This window comes from Dermacentor variabilis, chromosome 7 (genome assembly GCF_050947875.1).
Source record: "Dermacentor variabilis isolate Ectoservices chromosome 7, ASM5094787v1, whole genome shotgun sequence".
Taxonomy (NCBI): domain Eukaryota; kingdom Metazoa; phylum Arthropoda; class Arachnida; order Ixodida; family Ixodidae; genus Dermacentor; species Dermacentor variabilis.
Genome location: NC_134574.1, coordinates 129,336,022 through 129,360,836, shown reverse-complemented (window position 1 = coordinate 129,360,836; position 24,815 = coordinate 129,336,022). Strand labels below are relative to the sequence as shown.

Here is a 24,815-nt window from a genome sequence, read left to right as displayed (position 1 = left end):
ATTAGGCAGTGTGACAGCTGAGAGGACTGATTGGTCCAGTCTGTGAAAGCTTACTCTTCCACCCACATCTCGTCAGCACTGCTCACTCAAAGCGCAACTCAATGTTGCTTGAGCCTCCTCCAACCGACGTTGAGAGATTCCTATCCAACAGGAACTGGATAAGCTGATCTGTCAAACAAGGAGCATGCGCAACTGAGTTTCAGAGGGCCACAGAACCTCCTAACAAGCCAGCATCAACCGTTTTCGCCAAAATGTGTTGCCATCACCACCCCAACAACAAAACGCTTCTGGTTGTAAGATGCCAGGGCAGCGAGCGAAAACGGTCACTTTGCCGCCCCGTGCCACTCAGGGTTATGACCGTGCTGTAGGGTGACGATCATGCATAGAATGCGTTAGGCGAGTCTGGCACATTACTGTCTCACTCACTGTGTAGGTCCTACGGCTGGTGTATGATGATGACGAGTCAGACTGTGCAAAGATAAAAGAAGACAAAACGAGCAACGGTGCTCTGAGTCAGAAGAGTAGGCCATGCTGCATCAGAACAAGCTCGTGCTCTGCAGAATGTCACTCCTCTAAAAAAATGTTGCGTTATGCCCACTTCATTTTGACTTTCTCATGCACAGATGTTTGTTTCAATGCGACAACTTTTTGCATCGATACCAATAGAAATCATGGAGAATTATCTAAGATGCCGTCAGCTTCTACGAAATCTACTGAAATTGTGGCGGGCAGCATTTTATACAAGCCGCCAAAAGAATGAAGCAAGCACGAGCGCACTGAACAAAAGAGAAACCAAGCTGGTACCGGCGACCCCCCCAAAGAGCGCGTGCCTGTCTGCCTCTCGTGGCAATACCTCTGGTAGTAACATACACCACCTGCAGCCACACAGCGCTGTTGTCTTGTGTCCCTCTCCTTGTCCTGTTGCTTAGCGCAGTTTTACTGCTCACACACTTTACTTCTCTTACACCTCTGCCACGCTCATCCAATTGACATGCACAGCTAGGGGCACGAATTTGCCTGCCACTTCCTTCTTATTCCTTCTCGCACTCCTTTGCCTCTCATTTACATCAAATCAAAATTTTGCTCGGCCTCACAAGGATGTCCAATCTCTTTCGTGTTCGCAGTTAGAGACCAACCAACCGTCCATTAATTGAAGGACTGGATTCTTGCAGAGAAGCTGATACTTGAAAGATCACTGAGAAGAACCCAGGCAGAAGCTCTGTCTTGTGACGCAGCCTCTACATTACGCTTGCAGTCCCCAAGAAAGCCTTGCACGCATAATGCAGAGGATGTGGGTTCAGTCCCCAGCTGCACCAAGTTATCTATCCATTCAGTTTCATTTCCCTTCACTTAATTATTTACTACATTTCAATCAAATGTAACAATTACCTTCTCAGACTACACAGGCGCTTCAATTCACTCAAGTGAGGATGCCAATACAATTCACTCGAGTTAACACTAGCTTTGGTGAAATACCACTCGAGAAGTCACAGGAGTATTGCATTAGTCAACGGATTTACAAAGAAGCCTCACGGGCACCATAGTTAAGGCTTTCGGCTGAAATTTTGCTGACAGTGAGTAGGGCATTGGTAGGCCAATGGTAGAGTAACTTTTATTGCGCAAAAAGTCTAGTTTCAGAATGTGCAGACATAAGGCAACCTTCATGCTAAATGTTCCATTTGAGGTACGAGCGAATGAGTAACATAATGGCAGAAATATACTTTCTTTAATAGAGAAACCAAAAACAAAGAAAAGAAAAGCAATTACTGCTCACAAAAAATGACGCACAATCCAAAACGTCAACAACCAGCACGGTGACTGGACATGACTTCCGAGTAGAAGTTGCTCGCAGCACACAGAAAATCTCAAAGGTCAAGATCCGGGATGTGTATAATTTCTGTTAACCACCAGGTGCCCGTGTCGTCTGCTAATGTACATCTTAAACCACTATAAAAAAAAAAAATCTAGGCAATTAGAGCCATGCAGTTTTGTCAAGACTGCTTTGACAGTCTATATATGTACTACTACTCATATATAACAAACTTTAACGAAATACTTTTTCACTATTTATAGCCAAATCTAAATTTCACTGCAGTTGGTTTTCGAAACACTAAAGCTGATTATCAAGAGTTGCAATGAATAGTAGTACAGCAGGCAGGCACTGCAGCAGATGCTACGCAGAGCCTACTCAAAGTTGCCAACAGTCAGCATGTAAACTTCTGCAAACTCAAATGACTGCTGTCAAGAGTACAGCATCAGCCAAAGAATGCATTTTCAAATCGCGAATGAAGCTAGCGCTGTTCTTGATGCATGCCTACTGAAAGTCAGCACAGATCAGCTAATGCGTATTCTTTTTTTTTCTCCCATCTGCTGCTGGTTTGTCCTCAGTTCCCCAAATGCTCGTTACAGAGTCCTTTAGCCGGCTGAGAAAACTCAAGAAGAGAACTGGCTGTTCCATGCAGTGCTGTGACAAGAAACAACAAAACGCGCACTGTCACTCACAGTCGAGCTGCTTGGCGTCCACGACAATCTTGACTGCGCAAGAAGATTGAAGAGAAATAAGCGGTGATATAGTCTGGAAACGTTACCCTAATGCGTTTGAGAGCTTCAGAGGATATTAGTAAAGAAAGAAAATGTACCCTGGTCACAGCCCCAATGGTAGATGCCAATGTCGAACTCGACTGCACAAGAAAGTTGAAGAGAAATGGACAGATGGACGTTACTCATCAGCCACGAATTGACGTGCGATGCAGGAGGTTTGCCCGCGACCTTAACCCCTTATTCGGCTCATCTTGAGCAGCCTGGTCTACTATCAGTAACGGGGGCAATCAGTACCGCAAGGCAAACATCTTCAGGCCAAATGGTTGCCATTTCATTATCCCCACCCCATTGTTGTCTAAATGGCTGTGCATTCAAGAGTCACTAGGTGCTTCAGTTGCTTTTTTTTCCCTACAGTACCAATGCAGAGTGCTCAGTACTAGATGCGTTTGCTCCAGAAGCTGTGCCCGATGTGGTGGACTGGACATCACATCTAGGAATCGTCCCCAAGTACTCGCAGATGAGCGCAATTTATAGTTTCTTCCTTCACTTGCGACAAGCACCATAAAACAAGTCGCTAAATGAATATTCGTTGGCACAAGATGCACAACTGTGGCTCACTTACGTAACTGTATACGAAAGTGAACCAATGGTATCCCCTGTACAAAAATTAATTTTTTGCTAAATGATCCACAATGGATGCAAGCAAGAAAATCCTTCAAAACAATAAAATATCCACAATCTTTATCCCCACAATGTTAAAAAATTCCATAAAGTTCAGAAATATTCACTGGCATTAACATCATTCAATGGCATTACGCGAATATAGTCTTTTTGGGGGGGCGCTCAATGCCAATAGTGTCGTGTAGATGCACTCACAAATACGGAACTTTCTAAATAAACTTTACCCCATGCAGTGTCTAACTTACAAACGAACACATTTCTGCGATCCAATGTGGTAGAACCTCACTACTGCATTCTTTGCTAATACATTCCGCTAGCTGTAACACCGACCAAAGCCAGGCTCCCGTGGCATAATTTCTAAACGAATCTTTCCCTAGCTAACCCTGTGTTCTGCTCCTGCAGCTATATGGAAAACGTGGTAGAGGGGTTCTGCTGTACTACAGCTATAGAGCCGTTAAATGCGGCGAGAAGCTGCAATTTCTGAATAGTGCGATGAGCAAAAACAATGGTCCTCTAACATGACCAACAGAAATAAACATGCACACCAAGTGCTGCTTGCCTACAGGCATGAAACAGGCCACTGGTCACGTCATGCACTCCCGCATCACTGACGCACCCACGAGTCAGCGCGGTGTAGTGGACGCAGGCAGTGCCACAAGTGTGCCGTCAAAACCGGAGTGCACCGAGCCCTCGATTGAATAACAGAAGAAAGAGGGTACAAGGGGCACTCTGCATCTGCAGAAAATCAACAGCTGAGAATTGGACTTAACTGCTTAAAGGCCAAGAAATGCATTGAATGCGAAGATGTACAGGCTGAAGGACAGTGGAGACCTTACGCAAGCATGGCAGTTCAGCCACCCTGAAAATGATGGCTATCGCACGGGTTTGCCCAAAGCTTTGTCCCTGTGGCTTAGCCGTGGTTTCAAATGACTTAGCGACACTCATTGTGTTCAATAAACATGATTCACAATGACTATGCAGGAGCACGCATTGCTGCGTTTATAAAACTGTGATAGCTTGACAACTCAAGCGAGAGATGAAGCACAACAAACAATGCTACAAAAACATTTGAAGCCACAAACACAAAGCCAAATGCATGCATTAACCATCACTGCCATAGTAGCTCTACGTAGGTAATGACGACGGAAGGGCCGATTTGAGGCGTGCACATGCAGGCGTATAATGCGCCCAGACAAGCAGCACTTTTCTTTTTTCTCTTTCATGCCGCCACCGCCGCGCAGCCGTCACCTTTCCAGGCATGCGCAGTGTTACCTTCGTGACAGACGAGAGGTGCACGACGGCCACCGAGTCGTCGACAAATTGGATTTGGCATTCGTTGCCCTGGATGTGAACCACTCGCGCGGGGAGCGGGTGGTCCTTAACAACCACGTGGGCACCTACCTCAACGTTGCTCTTCTTTGGGGGAGCCATCCTCGCGTGCTACGCCTGCAAAACAAACAGATAACGGCAAGAAAAAAAAGGTTGAGGGGGCCACACGAGGCCCTGCATCGAGCAGACGCACAAGTATCTCGGGAACCTCAAAGATTGGGCAGATTGGTTCTCCATGATACAAAGTATAACAGCGCAACTTCTGGAACTAGGACAAAATAATAATTACAAAAGACACGGACAAGTGCAGTCTCCCAACTGTAAAACTTCATTGCAGCGCTTGTCCTCATCCACATTCTTTGGCTTTGTCCTCGCTCAAGAAGTAGTGCTGTTATGAATCATACAAGTACTGTATAGTGAGCTGTGTATTTGAAGAATTTGCCTGTTCCCCAAACTTTGTGGGTGCTGGCTGCTGCTGGTTTGCCAAGTATAGAACAACTTGGACCACTGTAGTGTGTGCAACTGGGCATGCGACACTGGCTATGTGGACACTCTTGGCCAATACCCCAGAGAGAGTATGCGGTACTGGGTAGGTGCTCGAATAAGCAAGCAGAACAAAACACAAGAAGTTGCCAACTGGAAACTCAGGGAGTCGGCTACAGAGAAGTGAAGAAGTTTACAGCACGATCAGCTGAGCGCGGAGAAAAAAAAAAAGTTAACAAAATGGGACTGGAACATGTACTGGGTGAGAAGTGCTGAGCTACATAGAAATGAAGGAAGAAAAGCGAAGACATTTCAGTAAGCATCAAACGAAAGCTTCACTTATCACCGGTTCCTCCATGTGTGTGGAATATACTGCTCTTCTAGGAACTAACTGGCCAAAATGTGTTGCGAGACATTGATGGAAATGAAATGACCATAATTTATCGTGATAGAATCCAGCATGCTGTTTGCGATCCAAGTAGAAATTGAAGCTTTAAATTGGCAGAGAAAGTCTCACACACCAGTACATGGTGCAGCCTGGTGCCACTTACTTGCTACTATGGACGTAGTATACAAGATTGCTGTCCGTAAGTTGGCTGTTATTAAGTACAGTGTATTTATTGTTTAAAATTGTAGTTTGTACATCATTAGACGGTTGCATTTTATTCTATGCATATTACGAAGTAAAGAAAGTCCACACCAATGAGCATCCCACAATGCACGCCGGCACACATGCTGCCGTATGCATGAGAGTTTGCGAACCAGTACCCAGAGTTGTGTGGTCTCCCTGCGAGGTACAAAATGAGATCGCCTAGTTCTGCTGTAAATGGGTGCCAGCAGTACAATACTAGTACACGCGCGGCTACGGCAATGCATTGAACTGCGTGTCAGGTGTAAAAAAGTTGTTCTGCTATTGAGAACTCTACCTGGCTTGGATAAAAAAAGCACTCTTGACTGGTTAATGACCAAAGCAGCTGGACAGCAAACCGCAAAAATACAGCTATTATTGTAGACATACTTGAACACTTTGGAAAACATGAATCGCAGGAACATCGACTCGATAAACGAATGCTTTGTCACAGCTATAGCCGCACTTGTCTGCCTCCCACCAATGCCGGCTTATAACTGCTGTCATGCTCACCTATCAGTTTCCAGCATGCTTTCAGCGAAAGACTACATCCTCACTGCAGATCGAAAAATTCAGATAAAGAATTTTCCACGGTATTTTCCGCGTTACCATTGCATGACTTGACACTCTGACCTGTAAGCTTTCCATTGCACTAAAGAAAAATGGGTACCATGAAAATTAGAAAAAAAATTTGCTTACTGCTGCTTTGCTTTTACTCATAGTATATTCAGCTAATAAATTTTGAGCGCTCTGGTAGCACGTTTTACTTGCACCATATTCGTCTGGTTTTTTTTAGAATGCTCAGAGGTGCTCTCGTCGTTGACCTGCAAGCACAACCGATATCTGGTAGAATTTTGGGCACTTGGCTGCTGCCACTTCCACTGTTGGTGCCCACATCTTTTGTTGAGTAAAGACACTTCTGGTTCCTGTTTTAGGTGCATGTACTCTGAACAAGCACACCTCGGTTCCATTTTGGCCTTCTTAAGCTAATTATGCTTTACTGCTGCTCCATACATAGCTATACACTAACTTGGGGCATCTTTTTCTTTCCAACCTTAACTTTGGTGCCTTTTTCATTGTTCTACACGCACTAGAAGGCCTCAAATAGACGAACCCGGTCAGATACCCAGATCCCCTGAACCCTAAATTGATTTGAAGTCTTCAAAGACTTCAAGTATGGCTACACTGTGCTTATATGGATAGACTGCACAGTAATGACAGATGAGAGGCTCAAATTATCACACATAAGGTTCGCTCAACAAGTAGTGGAAATCAGTGAATGAACATTCAAAAATTGAATAGTGGGACTTTATGCAAGTTGCCTTCACCCAAAAAGATCCCATACTCGTCACACCTGCAGCGGAAAGGATGTTCCACATCCGCCGCCAAGGTTTGTGAGGTGGTGGCGCTGGCTAACACTCCCAGGGTTCTAGTAGGAAACAAATAGCCAAGAAAGTGGATGGGGAAACGGCACCACAGTAGCTCAATTGGTAGAGCATCGCATGTGTAAAGCAAAGACATGGGATCGTTCCCCACCTGCAGCAAGTTGTTTCTTCATCCACTTTCATTTCCATTAATTTATAATTTTTTAAATTCATTTAGTAAGTACAAGTAATTTCCCGTGTTTTCCTTGGTGTCTGTTAGCTTCTTATGATATGTTAGAACTCAGTAGCACACAAGCAAACAAAAACTACTGTTTGTTTTCTGGACTTGCACTATGGTTCTATGTTATGAAGTGAACCTGTTATGAGAAAAAAAAAAAGATTAAAATCTTCCAGAGTTTTTAGTATTGTTCATATGCAACCTATCAGGGCACGCATGCTTTTTAATTACAATCACAGCCTTTATTAAAGAAAGGGCGCCAGCTGCCGCTTCTGTCAGCTGCGAAAACGCCCGGAACCATGCGCGTAGGCTTCTGACGTTCCTCATTGAAAGCAGCAGATCACGAGCTTGTTTGGCGGCAGTAATAGTAGACAACAAAGCTTAGGCTGTAATGTATACATAAGATTTCATCTGTTGAAGCGCAGGCCATTGCCCCAGTCACTGTTCAGGCTAACCTTCTGACGCGAATTATAGGTGCCAAAGCAAGCTCAAAACTAGACACTTAGATGCTGTAAACGGCACCGCGTCATGCGAGGTCCCGTTACGCGCCGTTACTGCATCAACGCTGCTTTCGAAAAAGACCGCCAAGAACCGTGATGATGTGGATAATGCGCGTCGGCGCTTTTCGAAAACAGTGTAGCCATGCCGCGACAACGCACATATCAAAATTGTTTTGCGAGGCTAGGAAACTGGCAAACAAACAGGCTAATTAACGGTGCATAACGGAAAGGCTACGCCCACCGCAACCGCCAGCCAAACCGCGGACGCCGCTACCGCCATCTGCATCGAAGAAGGCGAAGCTCCAATTAGGCCTAGCGACGCAACGACGCCGCCGCTACACAAGGAATAATCGGGCATGCAACGGAACAAATCGGCGCTATCGCAGTTCACTCCGCTCTCTATGGAAACGCCTTGTGGTTGCACCTGCGCGACCGCCACCACCTAAACAAGCGGCGCAGAATAGCGTAAAGATAAAGCGTAACCGTGGGGTAGCCCGATAACTTGTACCGACGCCGCTGGCAATAAAAAAAGAGACGCACAGCATTGAGCGCGGTCACTGAACTTGACCTCAGAGTTGCATGTGCGCTGCAAATCGCAGCAGAGCACCAAAACATCGCTTATACTCGTTGCAAGTACACCATCTTGCGTGTCAGAACAGGGCGAACACCTGCTAATGCAGCGAGTCGCACAAGCGGCCGGGCATGCGATGGTCGCCACGAACGCGCCGGTTCGGGACACCGCAAGAGTTCGGAACCTCGCGTCCCGCGCAGAGTTGAGTCGTTATCGCGAACTCTGCGCCGGTGTTTCGCGGATGCGACATATCGAGCACAGACCTGCAATTTCTGTAAGCTTGACTTACCTAATGCCGGTGCCGATCTCTTCGAAAGCCCCCGACGCGCGTGAACGCGTGAGCGCGCGCACACTTCACCTTCGCGAAGCGGACTACCGACAAAACGCAAAATGTAAAGTTAAACGCACGTGTTTTAGCATTCAGGAATCGCGGCGTACGTTAGCGATGATCGGCGCAAACAAGCCGGTTAAAAAAACCACGATAGATAACACCATAAACATTGAAGCGTGTACGTACCCGTTTCAAACCACTCGTCGCAACCGACGCCTTGTCAACGACAAAGGTGCCGCCAGACGCCATTGGCCGGGGGGACGTAACGTGCCCCACTATTGGTGTTTTTTTGCGACGAGTTTTGAAACGTTGTGTTCCATTGGGCGTATTTTCCGTGACGTCATCCACGCTTGACTGCGTTTGCGGAGTCTTGAGACCCGCGAGGGCAAATGGAGGCGGTCCGCTTCTTTATTTTTAGCGAAACGCATTTGGACCAACAATACCCGTGCGTTTGTAACAAACACATGCGGCTTGAAAAGTGGCAAGCACGCCGGTGAGCTCTCACGCAGCTTGCGGGCCAAAATGGCGCGCTTTGCGTTGTAAACTGCCTCAACTAGATGGCGCACTAAAACCTTAGACTTTTGTACATGTTTGAAGCAGAAGAGTCAAACTGGGCTTATCTCTCTATTTGAGTAGGCCCTGCTGCGCTAGCTGCGGCGGTCTGCTGCATTTTGCAGCCGAGGTGGCCGTGTTGGAAAAGTGGTACAAAGTGGCCGCCGTTTTTTCACATGGCCTGGCCATGAATGGCGCGCCTTATTGGTAGTTTACGCGGTTCTGCAGATACCGAGGCATACGGGCGTTTCACTCAATTGGAAGATTTTGTTCGCTCTCTAGAAAACGTGATTCACACCGCCTGTCACTCGCAAGGCGCATTACATCGCCGGTAGAAAGACGAAAAAAGAGGGGCTTGTCTAGGCTTCCCGAAAGGCTCGCTCCACTTGTGTCTCGCGATCTTTGTGTTGGCCCAGTCAACTGAGGACATCATTCCCTTCAGACCCCACCGCCAAGCTGGTAAGCTTACCCTTTCAGTTCTTGATCACTCGCTTAACCATTTCCTTGAGCACCTACAGTCGATGTTGCGCTGGTGGCCGCGTACACAGAGGCGCCGAGTTTTTGCTTCGGATCGCCGCTCATGTGCGGCACGTCCGAAGTTCGAATCGCACCGTGACTCAAACTTTCGTGTCGCTCTTTTTTTTTTTTTTTCTAACTTGCAGGCAATGCTCACGATATTTACAAATAATGTATCGGACATTCGGACCGCATCGCTTATCGGTATTTCGTCGAATCTAGGACATATAATCGTATTACTTGCAGCGCTGGTAAACGGGGCCATTCGGTACATAAATATTTTTTTCCGAACATGAGAGAGAATATAGTGTCATTTCGGGCATTAATTACACCTTTCAGATTCCGAAAAGCGTGCCCTTCAGCGTCTGTCAGAACTTTTCAATCAGTTATGTGTTACAAAGTTCCACGTGGTTTGTGCTAGGCGGCACTTTTGCCGACCTTGCGGCGATGGGCTTCCGTGTCCCGCTGTTGGGCGTTTCTCGGCAAGGCCGATTTTTCAATCACGTTTCGGGCAAAACACTTTTTTTCTTCTTTGCAATCTGACCTGTAGCGGGTTCACAACGTTTGCTGACAGGAACGATGAAAAGCGAAACGCCTACTTTGCACGTCGCCCGATGCCGCATCCGTCGCTGCGACGAAGTTTCTTCTGCGATGCAACATATTGCTCGTGCTTACGCGCATTTCCCGTGCACATCCCCGTGTTCTGAAAGAGTCGTCAGGTGAGGGAAGCTTAGTAAAAGGTGGTCCTGAAGCGATGCTTTCGGAAGGTGATCGTTTCACTGCGAACTTTCATTCATCGCAGGCGCAGGTTATCACGTGGAAACGCAGAGACGTCCGTTCGTGTTTCACCTCTCAGTGTTGCCTGTTTTTCACCTTATTTCAACGGAGGGCTTCGCTACACCAGCGACACGATTCTGTGCGCGTACTCATGAATTGTCAACGAAAGACCTGTGACTTCAGTGTGTAATCTTGCTTCTCCCTTTTTTTTTCTCTTGTGACTAAGCTCGATGTCAGCTGACATGTCATGGCAGTGTAAGCTTTGCCTCTGACACGGCCTAATTTATTTTTATTTTTTAGAGTTTTGTACGTGTCGGGTCGACTTCTGCTGGTCCAAAGCTTCATGACTGTTACACGAAATAGAAAACATTGCCATCCTACTTTTTATACGTTATCTCTGTTTTCTCTGAACCTATGCATTGAGGCTGTACACTGCAGGTTTACGTCCTCAGCTGTATAAACGTTAACACTTCTAAAACTAGAAAGCACACTAGTGAAGAGCAGAGGAGGTGTAATGTGACATCATTTGGTTCATGTTGGCCCGAAATCCGGGACTATATTTCTTGGCTGATCACATCATATAACTCAAAACCGTCGTGTGGCGAGCGTTTCGCAGTTACAGTTAGGACACCAATTAAGTTTGGTCCAGTGAGCTAGCTTCTCTGCTGTTTAAAGGCACTGAACTCATGAGACAGTTGTAACTTTGTCGTGCACATTACAAATTGGCAATACACAATAAAGTGCACAGAAGGTGTACCCAGAGCACTGTGATTGAGGACGGGACTGAAGATGACAAAACTGCAAAGAACCAAGTATAATTAAAACAGCAACAAAAAGTGCAGTCATCAATATGAAAGGAAACAGTACATTTAAAAAAAAAATGACAATAACTCGTGCTGCATGGGTTAAAACCTAGGAATTTTACACATAACAATAATTTTTCCTTTTGAACTTATAGTCTCAATGAACACTTTTATGGAGGGCAGGTGTGTTTAGCTCGTATGGGAATATGAAAAAATTTAGGTGTGGCCTTTCGTATTGGTGACGACTGTACATTGATCAGTATATAGTGTTTAATAACATACGACGAAGGCAAACAACCAATGAGTAACAGAATCTTTCAAGTACGTCAGATGCATTTACTGGAAATATAACCAAATTGAAGACGTCAAAAGTTTAGCACACAACAGGGCCAGTGTGTTGTAACATTCCATTTCCGCTCGTCTTTTCTTGTCACACGTGATGCAACAAGTGGCTGATCCCTGTGATACTGGTAGCACAGCAACGCCCAGGCCTGATCTCAGCCAATGAATGATGAATGGCGAAAAGGCTGCAAAATGAAATGGAACATTAGAATATAGCGCACTTTTGGGGGGGGGGGGAGGTAGGTTCGTCCTCTTTGCAGGAAGTTAGGATAGCGGTGGCGGGAGAGGCTATTTGCTATCCTGCCTGCAATACTGCATTCCACGATCTATCTTTGAATTGACTTGTCCAGCGCAAGAGACCACAAGGATGACAGAGGAGCACACATGGACAGCGAACAGTCTCTGTCGTCCGTGTCGTTTCTTGCACTGGACAAGTCAATTCAAAGATGAATCAAGGCCAACTAGCTGGGCTGTCAGTTCTGTTATTCCACAATCTGTATGTCAGTGGTTGTGCAGTGTGGTACAATTAAAGCAGAAGTTGACCTTGAGTCATGCTTTGCCATAACGCATTCCAGGTTCGATCATTTCTCGACAATTTGTTATAGCAAAAACTCTCATCACATTGTGTTTTTGAGCACAGGAGGAACTGTTACTGGAAAGTTTATGAGTGTGGAATTAAGTGTGCTCGCAAGACAACTGTTTGTCCCAATAAAGTTTATTTATTTGTTTATTTCAAAATACTTTACAGACCTTATGGGCAGGAAATTCAGTAAAAGCGTATCAAAGAAGAAAAAAGGAAGCACCAACTGGAAGATATTATTTTCTATATATATGTGTGTGTGTGTGCGTGAAATTTAAGACAGTCCCACGATACATAGGATAGTTGGCAACACTCCGTGACGGTATGTCTAAATGATGAGCTTCTGTGCAGTGAGCTTTTCTCTGGTAGCTGCTGACTCCAAGACTACACAGATTATTCGTCCATGTATTAGCAGCCGCTCTCAAGCATTGTCTCTTGCACCCAGCTAGCAGCTAAGCTTAGGGAATTTAACATTTTTAAAGATCTAGTCGCATAACAATTTCACAAGAAAATGTTAAGTAACACCGACTGATACGGGTATATTAAATAAATGTGTAATGTCCATAAACGGTCTAATGCCAGAGTAGAATGAACAATAAAACATCGGATAGTTGATATTTACAAAATGCAAGGAAATAGAATCGTCATTAGGTGTCATGACAAGATGTAGACGAGTGGATCATACCTGGATGTTGATAGGACATTGGTGGTTCACTTGGTGCAGCATAGTCATTTTTGCAAACAGTGTGTACAGAAGCACGGTTTGCTTGTGTTGCAACATGGAAAATGTAGATGTGGCTCTCATTATGAGATCGTCTTCACTTGGACGATGGCTAGTGCTGCCACAAGTTGGTCAAATGTGCTGTGCAGAGAAGCGCACTTGCAAATCTTGGAAAAGGGTCTATTCAAGCAAAACGCCTGTCTGCGTTGATTGATCATTGCCCATACACGCTGTAGGAGCAGTGAGCGTCTGGTCCTTTGAAGCTTCTGCTCTGATGTCTTGGCAGTTGAATTTGCCGAGACATATTTTCTCTGCCATTCAGTGTGCAAGACTTCTTTTTCTCCCCCCCCCTTTTTTTTTGCATTTTCAAATAAAAAGACGTGCACCTTTCCTCAAGCCTGTGTCAGTATAATTTCTCATCGACAGTTGGCAAACGAGGGTTGCCTTGGAGTGGAGCCTCCGTGAGGACCTATTTCGTTGGGGTCAAACTTCCAAATAGACGACCTATTTTCATTTAAGTCTTGATGAAAACAAGTCCGCTTGTTGAAATGTTGCCTCCAGCAACATCCCTTGTTCATCCACTGACGATCACTTCAATTCTCCATCTTCCGGTGAACCGGCTGTGTTTTTATCATTTCCCATGTATGTTACACAAGAAAATTGACCTATAAAAACTGTAATGAGGTGCAAGCAAAAGGTGCTGGGAGCTTGTAAGGTTCTGTATTGGTAGATTGCTGTGGCTTGCCATACATCATTTGTTCCAGCTAAACTTGGCAAGGAATATCAGCAAGCAATAGCAAGCTTTTCAGTGCCTCTGTTTGTAAACTGCACAGAGGTTCATATCATATGAGACACTTATGGCCAGTATTGCAAATATTTGAGGGGAAGCACCAGCTTGGGGCGAACTCTGGTTTATTATTGAAGCATATGTGAAATTCAGGAATGCTACAGTTAGGTAACTGCCAAATAAATTTGAATATACCAGTGTCACGCAGGCACTTTCGATTTGCAATTGAGCCCTATGAAGGTTAAACTTTTCTATCGCAATATAGGCTCCTTTGCATAAAGTCGCATATTTCCATCTCTTTCCGTTCTTAATGCTCTTAGAAATCTTGCGTATGATAGGGGTATAAGAGAGAAGGCTGAGTTATACTGTTTGAGAGCAGAATTTTTTTTATTATTTAGGGCCTTAAAATTTTTTTTACACAATTGCTTAAATTCAGTTAGCATTTTAAAAAATTGACGCACAAAGCTTAAAAATCTGTACCTGTGGACCAAAAACAATTGTGAAAACTGCATTTGTGAAAGCATCTGAAGCGGGCAAACATACTGGAGGATTGACTTTACAGCTTAGTGAAATGTTTATGTTAAAGAGGGTTTTTGCAAAAGTCCCATTTAAGAATTGGTGAAACATACTTCAGGGAAAAGTATTACGCGTCAGTTCTATCCACTTCAGATGTCTCAATAGGTTTAAGTTTACCGTTCTCATGCTATTCTTAATTTTTGAGTTACAGAGTTGTGTGCTTGATGCTTCAGTTTCTTTTCTTTTAAATCCATAATTTTCAACAACCTTTTTAAGGAAATTGATGGCCAAAATTAAAAAGTCTGCTGCCTACAGTCAACATAGGTCTTGACACTTTCTTTTAACGTAACATATGCTTCAAATTCAGTGCAGCAGATGCTGAGCAAAACATTTTCTTTGTTCTGGTGTATTTGCATAGGAGCTCCCATGGCAGAGGTTCCTCTGAAACCACTTCACATGGCACACCACATTAGAAAGCTTCAGCATAGTAGAACTGTATATTGCCATTACCACTACCAGTCTGTCCAACTGCAACATCTGCATGCGTCTTTTAATCTGTGCCATGCCTGCCAAGTCCACGTACGGCGCAGAAAGACCGTAGCACGTACATGAATCTTGGAGGTCTCTGTAGTGCTGAATTCATTTTAATATTATAGGAACTTGTCCAAAAGCTTTCTGCTGTTCACGTTACATTGTGAATTTCGATTTAGCATTGACAACTGAAGGCAGCTCCACTTCAATCCTTCAAGAAGGTCAGGCATTCTGTGAACATTATAAGTCTATAGGGGGCCAGCGCTATCCAGGAGGTGCTATGGAAGTTCGAGTGTGCAACTAAAATATGCTGACACCATGCGGCGGGGATGCCACGAAAATGACAGAACCTTTTCAACGACAACAGACGCATGACAGTATCAACACTTGTTTAATGCCCTATGCGTCCAGCAAAGCTCTGTCCGTGGCCATGTGGGTTCTGAGGAGAGCATCTGCAGCTATGTTCTAGCACACTGATTCTGAGTCGGGTCAGATGCTAGACACAGGTGCCTGAAGACAAGTGGAGAACTTGCAGATGAGAAATCACATCGTCTGCTTTTAAAGGGTGATTCATCTGCCCGCTAGGCTGTGTGCTAGGGTGCTACCGTGAAGTTTAAGCGCTTGTTGTTGCACAGTGACTAATTTCACTTTTTTTTTTTCTCTTCTCCTTCTTCTTCGTCGCAGCTGAGCGGTGCAGTGCCAGGCAGCCATGTCATCAACCAAATCGTGCGCAAACTGCGGCTGCAGCGAGATCGACACCGATCCAGCCCGTGGCGATGCCGTCTGCACAGGTTGTGGCTCGGTGCTGGAGAACAACATCATCGTCTCGGAGATCCAGTTCGAAGAGAATGCCCATGGCGGCTCACGAGCTATCGGCCAGCTCATCTCTATGGATGGTACGCCACGTTGGTCCTCTATATAACAAACTATAAAACAGTACTGACACTAAAATTTCGTATCCAACTTTTTTTGTGCGCCTTATTAGGTAGCCTCCTACCCTGTAACAACAATACGGTGCCAGAATTCTTCGTATGCAGAATGCATAGTTCACTACACCCTCTCTTTAATGCGACTGGTTCAAAACGTGCGCTAAACACAGCGTGGCCTCATGGCGTGGGGTGTGTTCACAAGGTTTCAGAAGAAACCTTGTGAACACACCCCACGCGAAACAGTCTGAAACACCTTGTGAAACAGTCTGAAAATTGAGAGTTGGTACTAGTTGCATGGTATCACGAAGTGCTGACACATGTGTTGATCAGCTTAGTGCAGTTGTGTAAAGCCACACAGTGAGTGCATTCGCTAAAGGTGGTTGAGCACCGCATCAGCCATTCTTTCCTCTTTCTCTCTGTGCTTCTCCGCCTTCAACATGATAATTTTAATTCTCTGTTATCACTTGTCTCAGACCATGTAACACCTTTCTCATCTTCTGTTTGGTATTATCCTGTCGTCTAAAGCTTTCGGCAAGGCGGTCACAATGCGGCTTTGGCTGTTGCATAAACCTGCTCTTCAGTGATGTCACGGGATCCCGGCCCCTGGTTTTCGTGAGATGCAGGGGCACCTTTGTAAACGCACTGTGCACCAAGAAGCAATACACCACTCGGCACGCATTTTGAGTTCGTTGTATTTGCGGTGCGTGTGAGGGAATTCAGGCCTCATGCTGTGATTACGAAGTCTGCAGCTACCTAATAAAGCAAAAAAAAGAAAAAAATTGAAATAAGAGACAAATTTTTGTGTCAGTACTGCTCTAATGCAGTGTCGTATTTCTGTACACCTACAGTTCAGCATGCTAGTTGCATAGTTTTCAGGTGGTGGGGACAGTGTCTACACTGTCTGCGCTAAATGTCTGCACTTTCTTACAGACTGCTGCAGCAACAATAGTGTATTTATACAGCCTTATGTACCGTGTCACTTACAGTAAGCATTCACTGCAATGCATGGATAATTTGTGCATTACAAGTCAGGCTGAAGTTGGGCTTTGAATATTTAAACGACAAGTGGCAATGTGAACATATTGGTTTGATCTGAAACCATGTACCTTGCACTCTAAATATGTTTTTTGACCAGTCATTAACCTCTAGACGTGTCCATGGGCTCAGCATCAGAAGTTTGTGGAATGCATGTTTTGTAAAAAAGCTGAATTTCAGGCCAGATTTAGTTCGCGGCTGTTAAAGAAGCAAAGGACTACACTGGTACACTTGTACGGGGAGTGAAGCTGAATACCTGGCTGCGTGGCGTGGCTCGGAAAATAGTTCTGTTTATTCTCAGATCATGTACCTCATAAATTTTTTACGCCGACTGTATATTGTGAACTATGGCCACAAATACACTTGAGAAGAATCAACGTTCAGCCTTGTTAGTTTGGCATCTTTGCAAGTTTACAGCCCAATGAACTCCACAAGGATAGACTGGGAGCTAATGAAATGTGTGCTAACTTTTGATAATTGGTTTATTGGAAAGCAGACGCAATATTTTCGAGCAATCACCTTTCAGGGATAGTACAATCTCTTTCGTAAGCTTTGTACAATTTGGCACCGGACGTGTCAAAGCATTCAGCTAACGGCTGTGCTGGCAACACATTCAGTGCTGCTCGAGTCATGCGAAATCTCGTGAAAGTGATTGTGTTCCCGAAATTGATCACTCAACAATGCCACCCCTGGACACTCGTATATTCAACGAACGACACAAACTTAGCATTGCGCATGACTTCAAATCGGTGCGCGCATTCGCTCCAGAAGTTGCATGAATGCAAACAAAGTTTTTTAAGGGTCTGTTAATGGTACTAGTAAAGCCTAGCTTGATATTCTCCTTTGGTGTCCCCTTCAACTGTTTGCTGACTGTCTTGTTTTGGTACCCAGGGGGGCCGAGCCACAATATGGCCGGATTCCACCATGGGACGGGAAAGGAATCCAGGGAGCTGACGCTCATCAAAGGTTGGTGATGAGATGATGCCATCAAGCTGCATCGCTTTCGTACATTGTGCAATGATTGAACAAGGGACGCCTCAGTGTGGAGCGAAAGTCTCGGCACGACGACTGGGCAAAGTCAAGTCCACTTGTCGGAACCTTGGCTCGAGCCTGAGGCGGCCCAAGTTCAGCCACTGTCAATCACTCCAAATCTCCGCCATACTGTGAACTCGTGCCTTGTTTGGATTCCACCTCCTGTAGGAAGTCGCGGTGTTGTCTGCTATACTCCGTTTCACACTTGGGAAATGCTGCGGAACGTATGCAAGCAGACCATGGTTGTACAGGAGCCTTACTCCACAACCTTCACACTGAGGTTGTCTTGATCTGCAACACTGTCTATAAAGTATAACTACTTTGTAATGTCACAGCTAAATCTTGTACATAAAATCACGTGCTCAGGGGTGGGAATGCTGCACCAATTACGCCATTTTGATATTCAAGAAAAGTGCTGCACCAAGTTGCGCCAAAAGCGTAAAAATGACCAAAATTGCACCATGCTGCGCCAGACAAGCTTTGCCAGGTTTGGCAGGCATCCGTGAAAGATCAGCAGTGCAGGGCATAATGTCATTGATCTAGGAGTGCGCATAAAGGTAGCTTTCGTATTGGGTGTGAACGCTCGCATCCAATTAAGCCCAAGAACGAAACAAAACGTAGCGACATTCTTTCATCGTTCTGCCTGAGCCAGCGAGCGAGGAGGTCTGGGGCTTATCTACACGCCACTGTTGGTGAAGCAGAGCCACGTGATTGTGCTGGTGCCGTTTCCACGAAAACACATGCAAGCGTCCGTACGTTGATGGCCATGCCTCTTGCTCTCTCTTTGTTTTCACCTGTACCAGCATCATGACAGGCGCTCTTAATTGCAGTGTGTAGCCCCGTAATCGTGGCGATCAGAAATTCTTATATTGCGTCGATTTCATTGCTGCGCAGTACGGTCATATGTGGTAAAAATGTCCACACTGGAAGGGCGAGTGGTGAGTAGGCTTGGGAAAAGGAGAGGACAGGAGAGTAGGAATATCGCTCCCTTTAGCTTACTGAGCAAAGTTACACACTATCACTCAATGTGGACTCTAGATATCTATTCATAGCGAGTCTAGTGAGAGACAAAGCGAAGTCATTGATGTGCAGAATTTTGGTTGAGCTAGTTGTACTGTCACACTACCTAGAGATGTCTTTGAATAAACCACTGTGGTGTTCACTAACCCTAGCTTCTTCACAACGTCTGTTGGAAAACACCTCCAATCACTTCACCAGCACCTAACACATAAATGATATGAAAGATGCCTTTAGGCTGCTCTTCAACACTTCATTAATGCTGCTGAATGCAAGGCTTTGTGACTGTTGCCCCACTTAATTATAATAATGTTCCAATTGAAAGACTGCGTGCTCCAGGCTTCAATTAAGATATATATGTGCTACAGACTGCTCCAAAATCAGAACATGTCTGCTGCTATCTCCTCCAGAATGGACTTTCATCAGCTCTGAAAATTTTTTACAAAATGACTTTGAGCATTCCTACCCCTGCGTATTGTTCGTGCATCTTGGTGCTTCCTGTATGTGACAGGCTGTGTCCTGGCCGCAAGTGTAAAATCGAGATGCCCTGTGGCCACTAGTCACACAAATACAATGCGTTGCGATATGTTGTGAAATGACAGAACTTCATATATACCCTTGTCTAAACTGTAGGCCATCACAAAAAAGATTAAAACGTTGAAATTAAAGTTAATAACAGTAGGTATATGAATTTACATAGTAATCGTACAGCCATGCGGCACAGTGTCTTCCTGTCCACTGTCTTCCGGACACCAGTTGCGCACAAATGGCAGTTTCCCCACACTAGAGCATGTATACACTTGCAGAACTTCAAAATTCATGGTTGGCACAATAAAGAGGAGCCAGCAGGTCAATACGGCTGTACCGGCTGCCTGGCCTGATTGCGTCTCCACTGCCAATGACACAAACATTGGCTATGCCACTGCTGTCGCCGTACGTTCACGCACCGGACATGCCATATTATACCGTACCATATCTACGCGAGTACATGGTATTCACGAAGGTTTTCATGATGCGGACTCCGTTTCATTTTGCTTGGGCACTAGCGCTGCTTTTGTTATTTTGTGAAATTCAGCATGCTCTGGGGGTCTTGTTGAATTAACCAGTGCGAGTGCATTCAAATCAACAAGAGTTTGATGCCATTAAATAGTGCATGCTGGGACTGGAGGGCGAGTTCACGTTATCCGATTTTGTGATTTAATGAGGGTCACATTAACGTGGTTTTACTGTGCCTCATTACTCTGCGACGAGTGAAATGCACAATTTTAACAGCAGAGACTTGGTGCATATTGTCTTTTACTGCCTGAGTGATGTCTTTTGATGGTTGAGCCATAGCTACTGTACAGCCAAGCACCGGGGCTTGTTTGTTTGTTTGTTTGGATCGTTCAATATGCATTCTTCGCATTTGTCTGCAGCACGAAAGAAGATTGTCCAGGTCGCAGAGCGCTTGCGCCTCAACCAGCACTGCATTGAGATGGCCTTCAACTTCTACAAGATGGCCCTGGCGCGGCACCTGACACGAGGCCGGCGAAGCTCCCATGTGATTGCAGCGTGCGTCTACATGGTCTGTCGCATTGAGAACTCGTCCCGTATCCTTTCTCTCTGACCGCCTGGTGGCTTAGTATACGTTGTCTGCACTCGATGACCCCCACTAACGACAGCTTACCGGTCTGCACAAGATCGGGCAATGAAAAAAATGACAGATCCCAGCTTTTGCAATCTTGCTTGCAATCGTATCCTGCCGACAGCTAGCCCCAAATGCATTCACTGGAAGGATGTGTTCTCTTGGTGCCATTAGGTTGCACGTAATGTGCTCCATGACGTATACATAATGTATTTACTCCAATCCAGTCGGTCAGAATGTCCTGACATTGTGAAGGTAGGGCTATGGTGTTCGCCTGGATCCACTAATTTAGTTTAACCATAATACCCACTCACTTCACACTATCTGACAGCCACGGCGCATGCAGAGCCCACTGAGGTGGGTGAAGATCCAGCATGAGAGAACGTTTTGTCATTCGATCGTAAAAGTCACTTGTGACTAGCATCGCAGGAGAGAACAAGACCAGATTTGCCTCACTTTTTGATGCTTTTTTTTGGGTTCGCTTGCATTCACTGGGTCCTCTATCTGACCTGCTGATCTTCAGATATTGGCTTCAGATTGAGGCATGCATTAGACATGTTTAAATACAGAAAATGCCTTGTTTTGTGGCAGGTAATTTTGTTAAATGCTCACTAGCTATACTGTGTATTGGAAGCAGCCAAGTGCAATGTAGCCCTAGGTCTTCTTGAGCTAAAATAATTTTTATTAGGCAGGTTAAGTTAGCAGATTGTTCCAGTTAGCTTGCACAAGTACAGATGAAAAAAAAAAAAAATTTGCTGCGGCACCGTCTAGAAGAAACGAGTGCAATCTTCTCCAAAGGCTGTTTGGGCTCAAACTTCGCAGCGCGTAATCCTGGACAGACTGCTTTCAACTGTTTCATGGGTTGACATGTGAACATGCTCCTTGACAAACAGCACGTCAGACATGCTACTCGACCTGAGCGATGTCGTCCAAGTCAACGTCTACGAACTGGGCAAGACATTTCTCAAGCTGTCGGCGGCGCTCTGCATCAACATTCCAGCAATAGGTGAGCTTTACTACCTTTTTTCGTCCGCCGCAGCTATCGTGACGACAAAGCGGAAGCCCACTTCCAGAACTAACCGTACCTCAACCGTGCATTGTGAGGGCACCGAGTGTTGGATGCTTCATTGAGACTTCTCCACAGGGATTGCAGGACCGTGCCGACTTCTTGAGCTTAGTAGCAAAGATGTCAAGCCGTGACCCCTGTAAATATTGCAATTCGGCAAGCCGCGATTGCACCGTGCGATTTCCTCACATACTGTTGCGTTTGTCCTTTCCACGCGACTCTTGCATCTCCTGATGTTTGGCTTATCTGCAGGACATATGCGATGGTGGGAGTCTGTCCTTGCTTAGCCTCCATTCTCTCTGGTCGTAAGCAACATTTTTGCGTAAAGAATGCCTTGGCAGTGTAAGCTGACAAGCATTTCTTTGTGGCATGGCTTTGAAGGGGCCCTCAGGCCACATAGCAGATGTTGGTTACACACTGGACGCTGTTACGCGCCTTCTAGGGACCGTTCTGCCGCAATAATTTTTCAGATTGGTTTATGAATAGCTGAGATAGAAATATTTGAGTGCTGAAAGCCCATGATTCCAGGAGGCGAGCGCCCCTGCCAAGAGAGACGCTTTCTTCACTTGCCCCGTCTCTAGCCTCCGCAAGCGAAATTCCTTCCCTGCATTCTCCCATATCGCAGCTGGAGGATTGCACGATGCCTGCATCACAAGCCCCGCCTGCATTATTTTTTTTTTCCTCGCCTTTTTGTTGCGCGACGTTCGGTTTGAAATTCCAGCTCTTTGTGCAGTGCATATCGGTGTAATACTTAGCAGACACGACCTTTAGCGCACATTGTATGCACGGTGCTTGTCAGCTCAAGATGGCCATACCTGGTGAGGGGCCATTTAAGCTGGTGTCTTGGTGCCAGACATCTTGCCTGCGCATCGATTCTGTTCTCTTGCCTGAGGCAGGAGAACACTGTCTGCTCGCAGCTGAGCACGTTCTCCCACGAGGGAAAGGAGTTATTTTCTAGCCACGTTATGAAAAGCATGTTTATACCCTGATGGCATAGCCGACAGGCACCGGAAGGAGCGGCCACCGACTCAGCCCCTGTCTATTGCCTCTTTTTATTACAATAGCAATTATACGCATGCTCTAGGCATATTCACGCCGTCAACGCCGGCCCCCTTGTCCCTCTGGCGGCGCATGCATGGCTCATGCGCGGAGAGTTAGTGTCTTCAGAGACAATGTGTGTTTGGCTGCCAAAAATGACAAAGCGAAGTAGGCACACCATCAACACTATGCTCAATAGCTTTGGTGACAGAACAAGGGCAATGTTCTTCATCTTGCTGCTAGCATGAGTGTTGTGTGCTCGCACACTAGCGTTTCCACTGAGCTGCTGTGCGTATGCTGTGGTATCTGCAGTAAGCCTAGCTAGCTCGTTCTACCTAATGTTTCACTTTGCGTTGACTAATGCCGGCAGTTTCTCGTCTACGTCAACTTGTGCACCAACGAGGTGTGGGTGCCTGCAACGCCACTGGTAAACACCCATCAGGCCAGCATTGCGAGACGCCTGGTAGCCACCGGGGCACTGTTCTGTTTGGCAAGATTGCCACTGTGTGTTGCATCGCGCCAGCATGTCGCACCTGTTTATTGTTGGAACACCGCCTAAGAAGTGCTAGCGAAATGCTAAACCTTGCCATCTCTGTCAGTGTATCGCCCTTAGGGCAAAACTGCCAGATTTTTTAGGCATTGCCGATGCATGCGCGATGCCAGTTCTTGGTAACGTGGGATCATCAGCGTAGCAAGCTTCTCGCTCATTCCTGTTTCACTTAAACCACAGTTTCGCTGAACTTGCACGATTTTACTGAAAAGCTGGGACATTGCCCTTTCCCCTTCTGCTTCTTATTATTTTTTTTTCGGTGGCTGCTATTATTGTGATGTTTGAAAGGAAATGGCCAAGAGAGTGCGTGCTGAGCAAAACGCGTAGCAAGGGTAAAAATACAGCCTTGTATAGTCACTTTGTAGGATTCCAATCAGGTGATGCTGGAAAAAAGAAATTCTTGCACGCCTCTGCAGTATGCTAAGCTGATGCATTAATAAGCAAAGCACAGCACATTCCCTTTTTTTCTGAAGTGAAATATAAGTGGGGGGGTGAAAGGATGTGTACAGTCTTTGGGGATAGTGCCATCGTTAAAGAGAAGCAGCAAATGCTTTGCATTCAAAACGCAGTGAGCTATCGCGTTTCTGTTACAACCTTCTTCAAATTTTGGGGTATTGGGCAGCGGCCTTTCACGAAACATTACCAGGCCATTGTCCTATGCTGCAGCAAAAAAACTTTGCGCCATGCCTGCTTTTGCAGCTGTTAGAACTGCCTTACTGTAGCTGTCTGCGGCACTCTTTTGAAGGAGGGACAAACAACCATGTTCGACGTGAAAGGCTGTTTTAAATCAAAGCCTTCTTTGTGGATTCTACGGACCTTTGCTGACTTTGGCAGCTACTGCCTTGTCGAACAGCTCACATGCAAAAAACTGCAATATTTATGTGTCCACGCAACAGTTTGATGTTCTTAACTATTAGGCCAAAACTGTACGCAAATGTACTTGTGTCGACCGCAAACAGCTTTTCAAGACAACCGGCATGAGCGTGAACCGCTGTGAACTGCAAATGGCATAGCTTGTAAATGGTGTAATAGTGCATAAACATGGACATTGCATGAGATTACACATTGCAGTGGATGACAATAAAGTCAAATGTATGCACTGCATTCTGTTCTATACCGTTCAACCGTCTGCTTCGCAAAGTTGCAACTCACATAAATTCCATTACATGCTTTGTATTGGCGTCATTTTATTTATACATATTTGTTTATTTATTTCTGGTCCCAAATACATTATAGAAATAAGTACTAATTCGCAATTACAAATAATCTGCAGCAATACAAAGTTTACAAAAATGTTTTGTGCACAGCTTGTTTGAAGCTTGCATTTTCTGGAATGGTAGCAGTGGAAGCCCAGGCGGGTGGTTTCAGTACAGACGAGTTACTAGAATGAAAAAAAAAAAAAAAAAAAATTCTGGTATAACTTTGTTCAAAAGACAGCACACCAACTTTTTAGGCTGTAATCATAAGAGGACGATATGTATGATGGACTTCCTACAGACTTCATTTAAAGTGCAGTGAAATAATATGAAAAAGACGTAATCAAGCACATTTGCAGTGGCATTAGAGTTTGGGTAGCTTACGCTATTTCATGGACTTAACACTGGCATAACAAGAAAATTGGACAAAATAAGATGAGAAGCACAATTTTGAACACTTTTAATGAGTTGAATTAAAGCAGTTTGACGAGGGTTCCAGGTAGCCACAGCATACTTAAGTTTAAAAGTGTCTTGTAG

General features: G+C 45.3%; 2 protein-coding genes across 14 annotated transcripts in view; one reads left to right on the top strand and one right to left on the bottom strand.

Moving 5' to 3' along the window:
* Positions 1-10,537, bottom strand: part of LOC142587908 (delta(14)-sterol reductase TM7SF2-like) — a 46,053-nt gene extending 35,516 nt beyond the window's left edge. The window contains exons 1-5 of one of the 11 annotated variants that reach the window (XM_075699269.1): positions 10,334-10,537; positions 4,624-4,668; positions 2,640-2,681; positions 2,503-2,535; positions 427-468 (exon numbers count right to left, since the gene is read on the bottom strand). In XM_075699269.1, coding sequence (XP_075555384.1) covers positions 427-468; positions 2,503-2,535; positions 2,640-2,681; positions 4,624-4,653 — 147 coding nt within the window. In that variant the 5' untranslated portion in view covers positions 4,654-4,668; positions 10,334-10,537. Of the gene's footprint in view, positions 1-426; positions 469-2,502; positions 2,536-2,639; positions 2,682-4,494; positions 4,669-8,624; positions 8,819-8,852; positions 9,113-9,687; positions 10,165-10,333 lie in introns of those variants that run through there. The other 10 variants (XM_075699270.1, XM_075699267.1, XM_075699268.1 and 7 more) reach the window with 10 other exon arrangements.
* The window catches only part of Brf (Brf RNA polymerase III subunit), a 58,602-nt gene continuing 42,911 nt past the window's right edge, over positions 9,125-24,815 (top strand). For 2 of the 3 annotated variants that reach the window (XM_075699280.1, XM_075699277.1), the window contains exons 1-5: positions 9,125-9,677; positions 15,476-15,687; positions 17,647-17,721; positions 20,220-20,393; positions 21,330-21,434. In XM_075699280.1, coding sequence (XP_075555395.1) covers positions 15,501-15,687; positions 17,647-17,721; positions 20,220-20,393; positions 21,330-21,434 — 541 coding nt within the window. In that variant the 5' untranslated portion in view covers positions 9,125-9,677; positions 15,476-15,500. Of the gene's footprint in view, positions 9,678-10,666; positions 10,767-15,475; positions 15,688-17,646; positions 17,722-20,219; positions 20,394-21,329; positions 21,435-24,815 lie in introns of those variants that run through there. The other variant, XM_075699278.1, reaches the window with a different exon arrangement.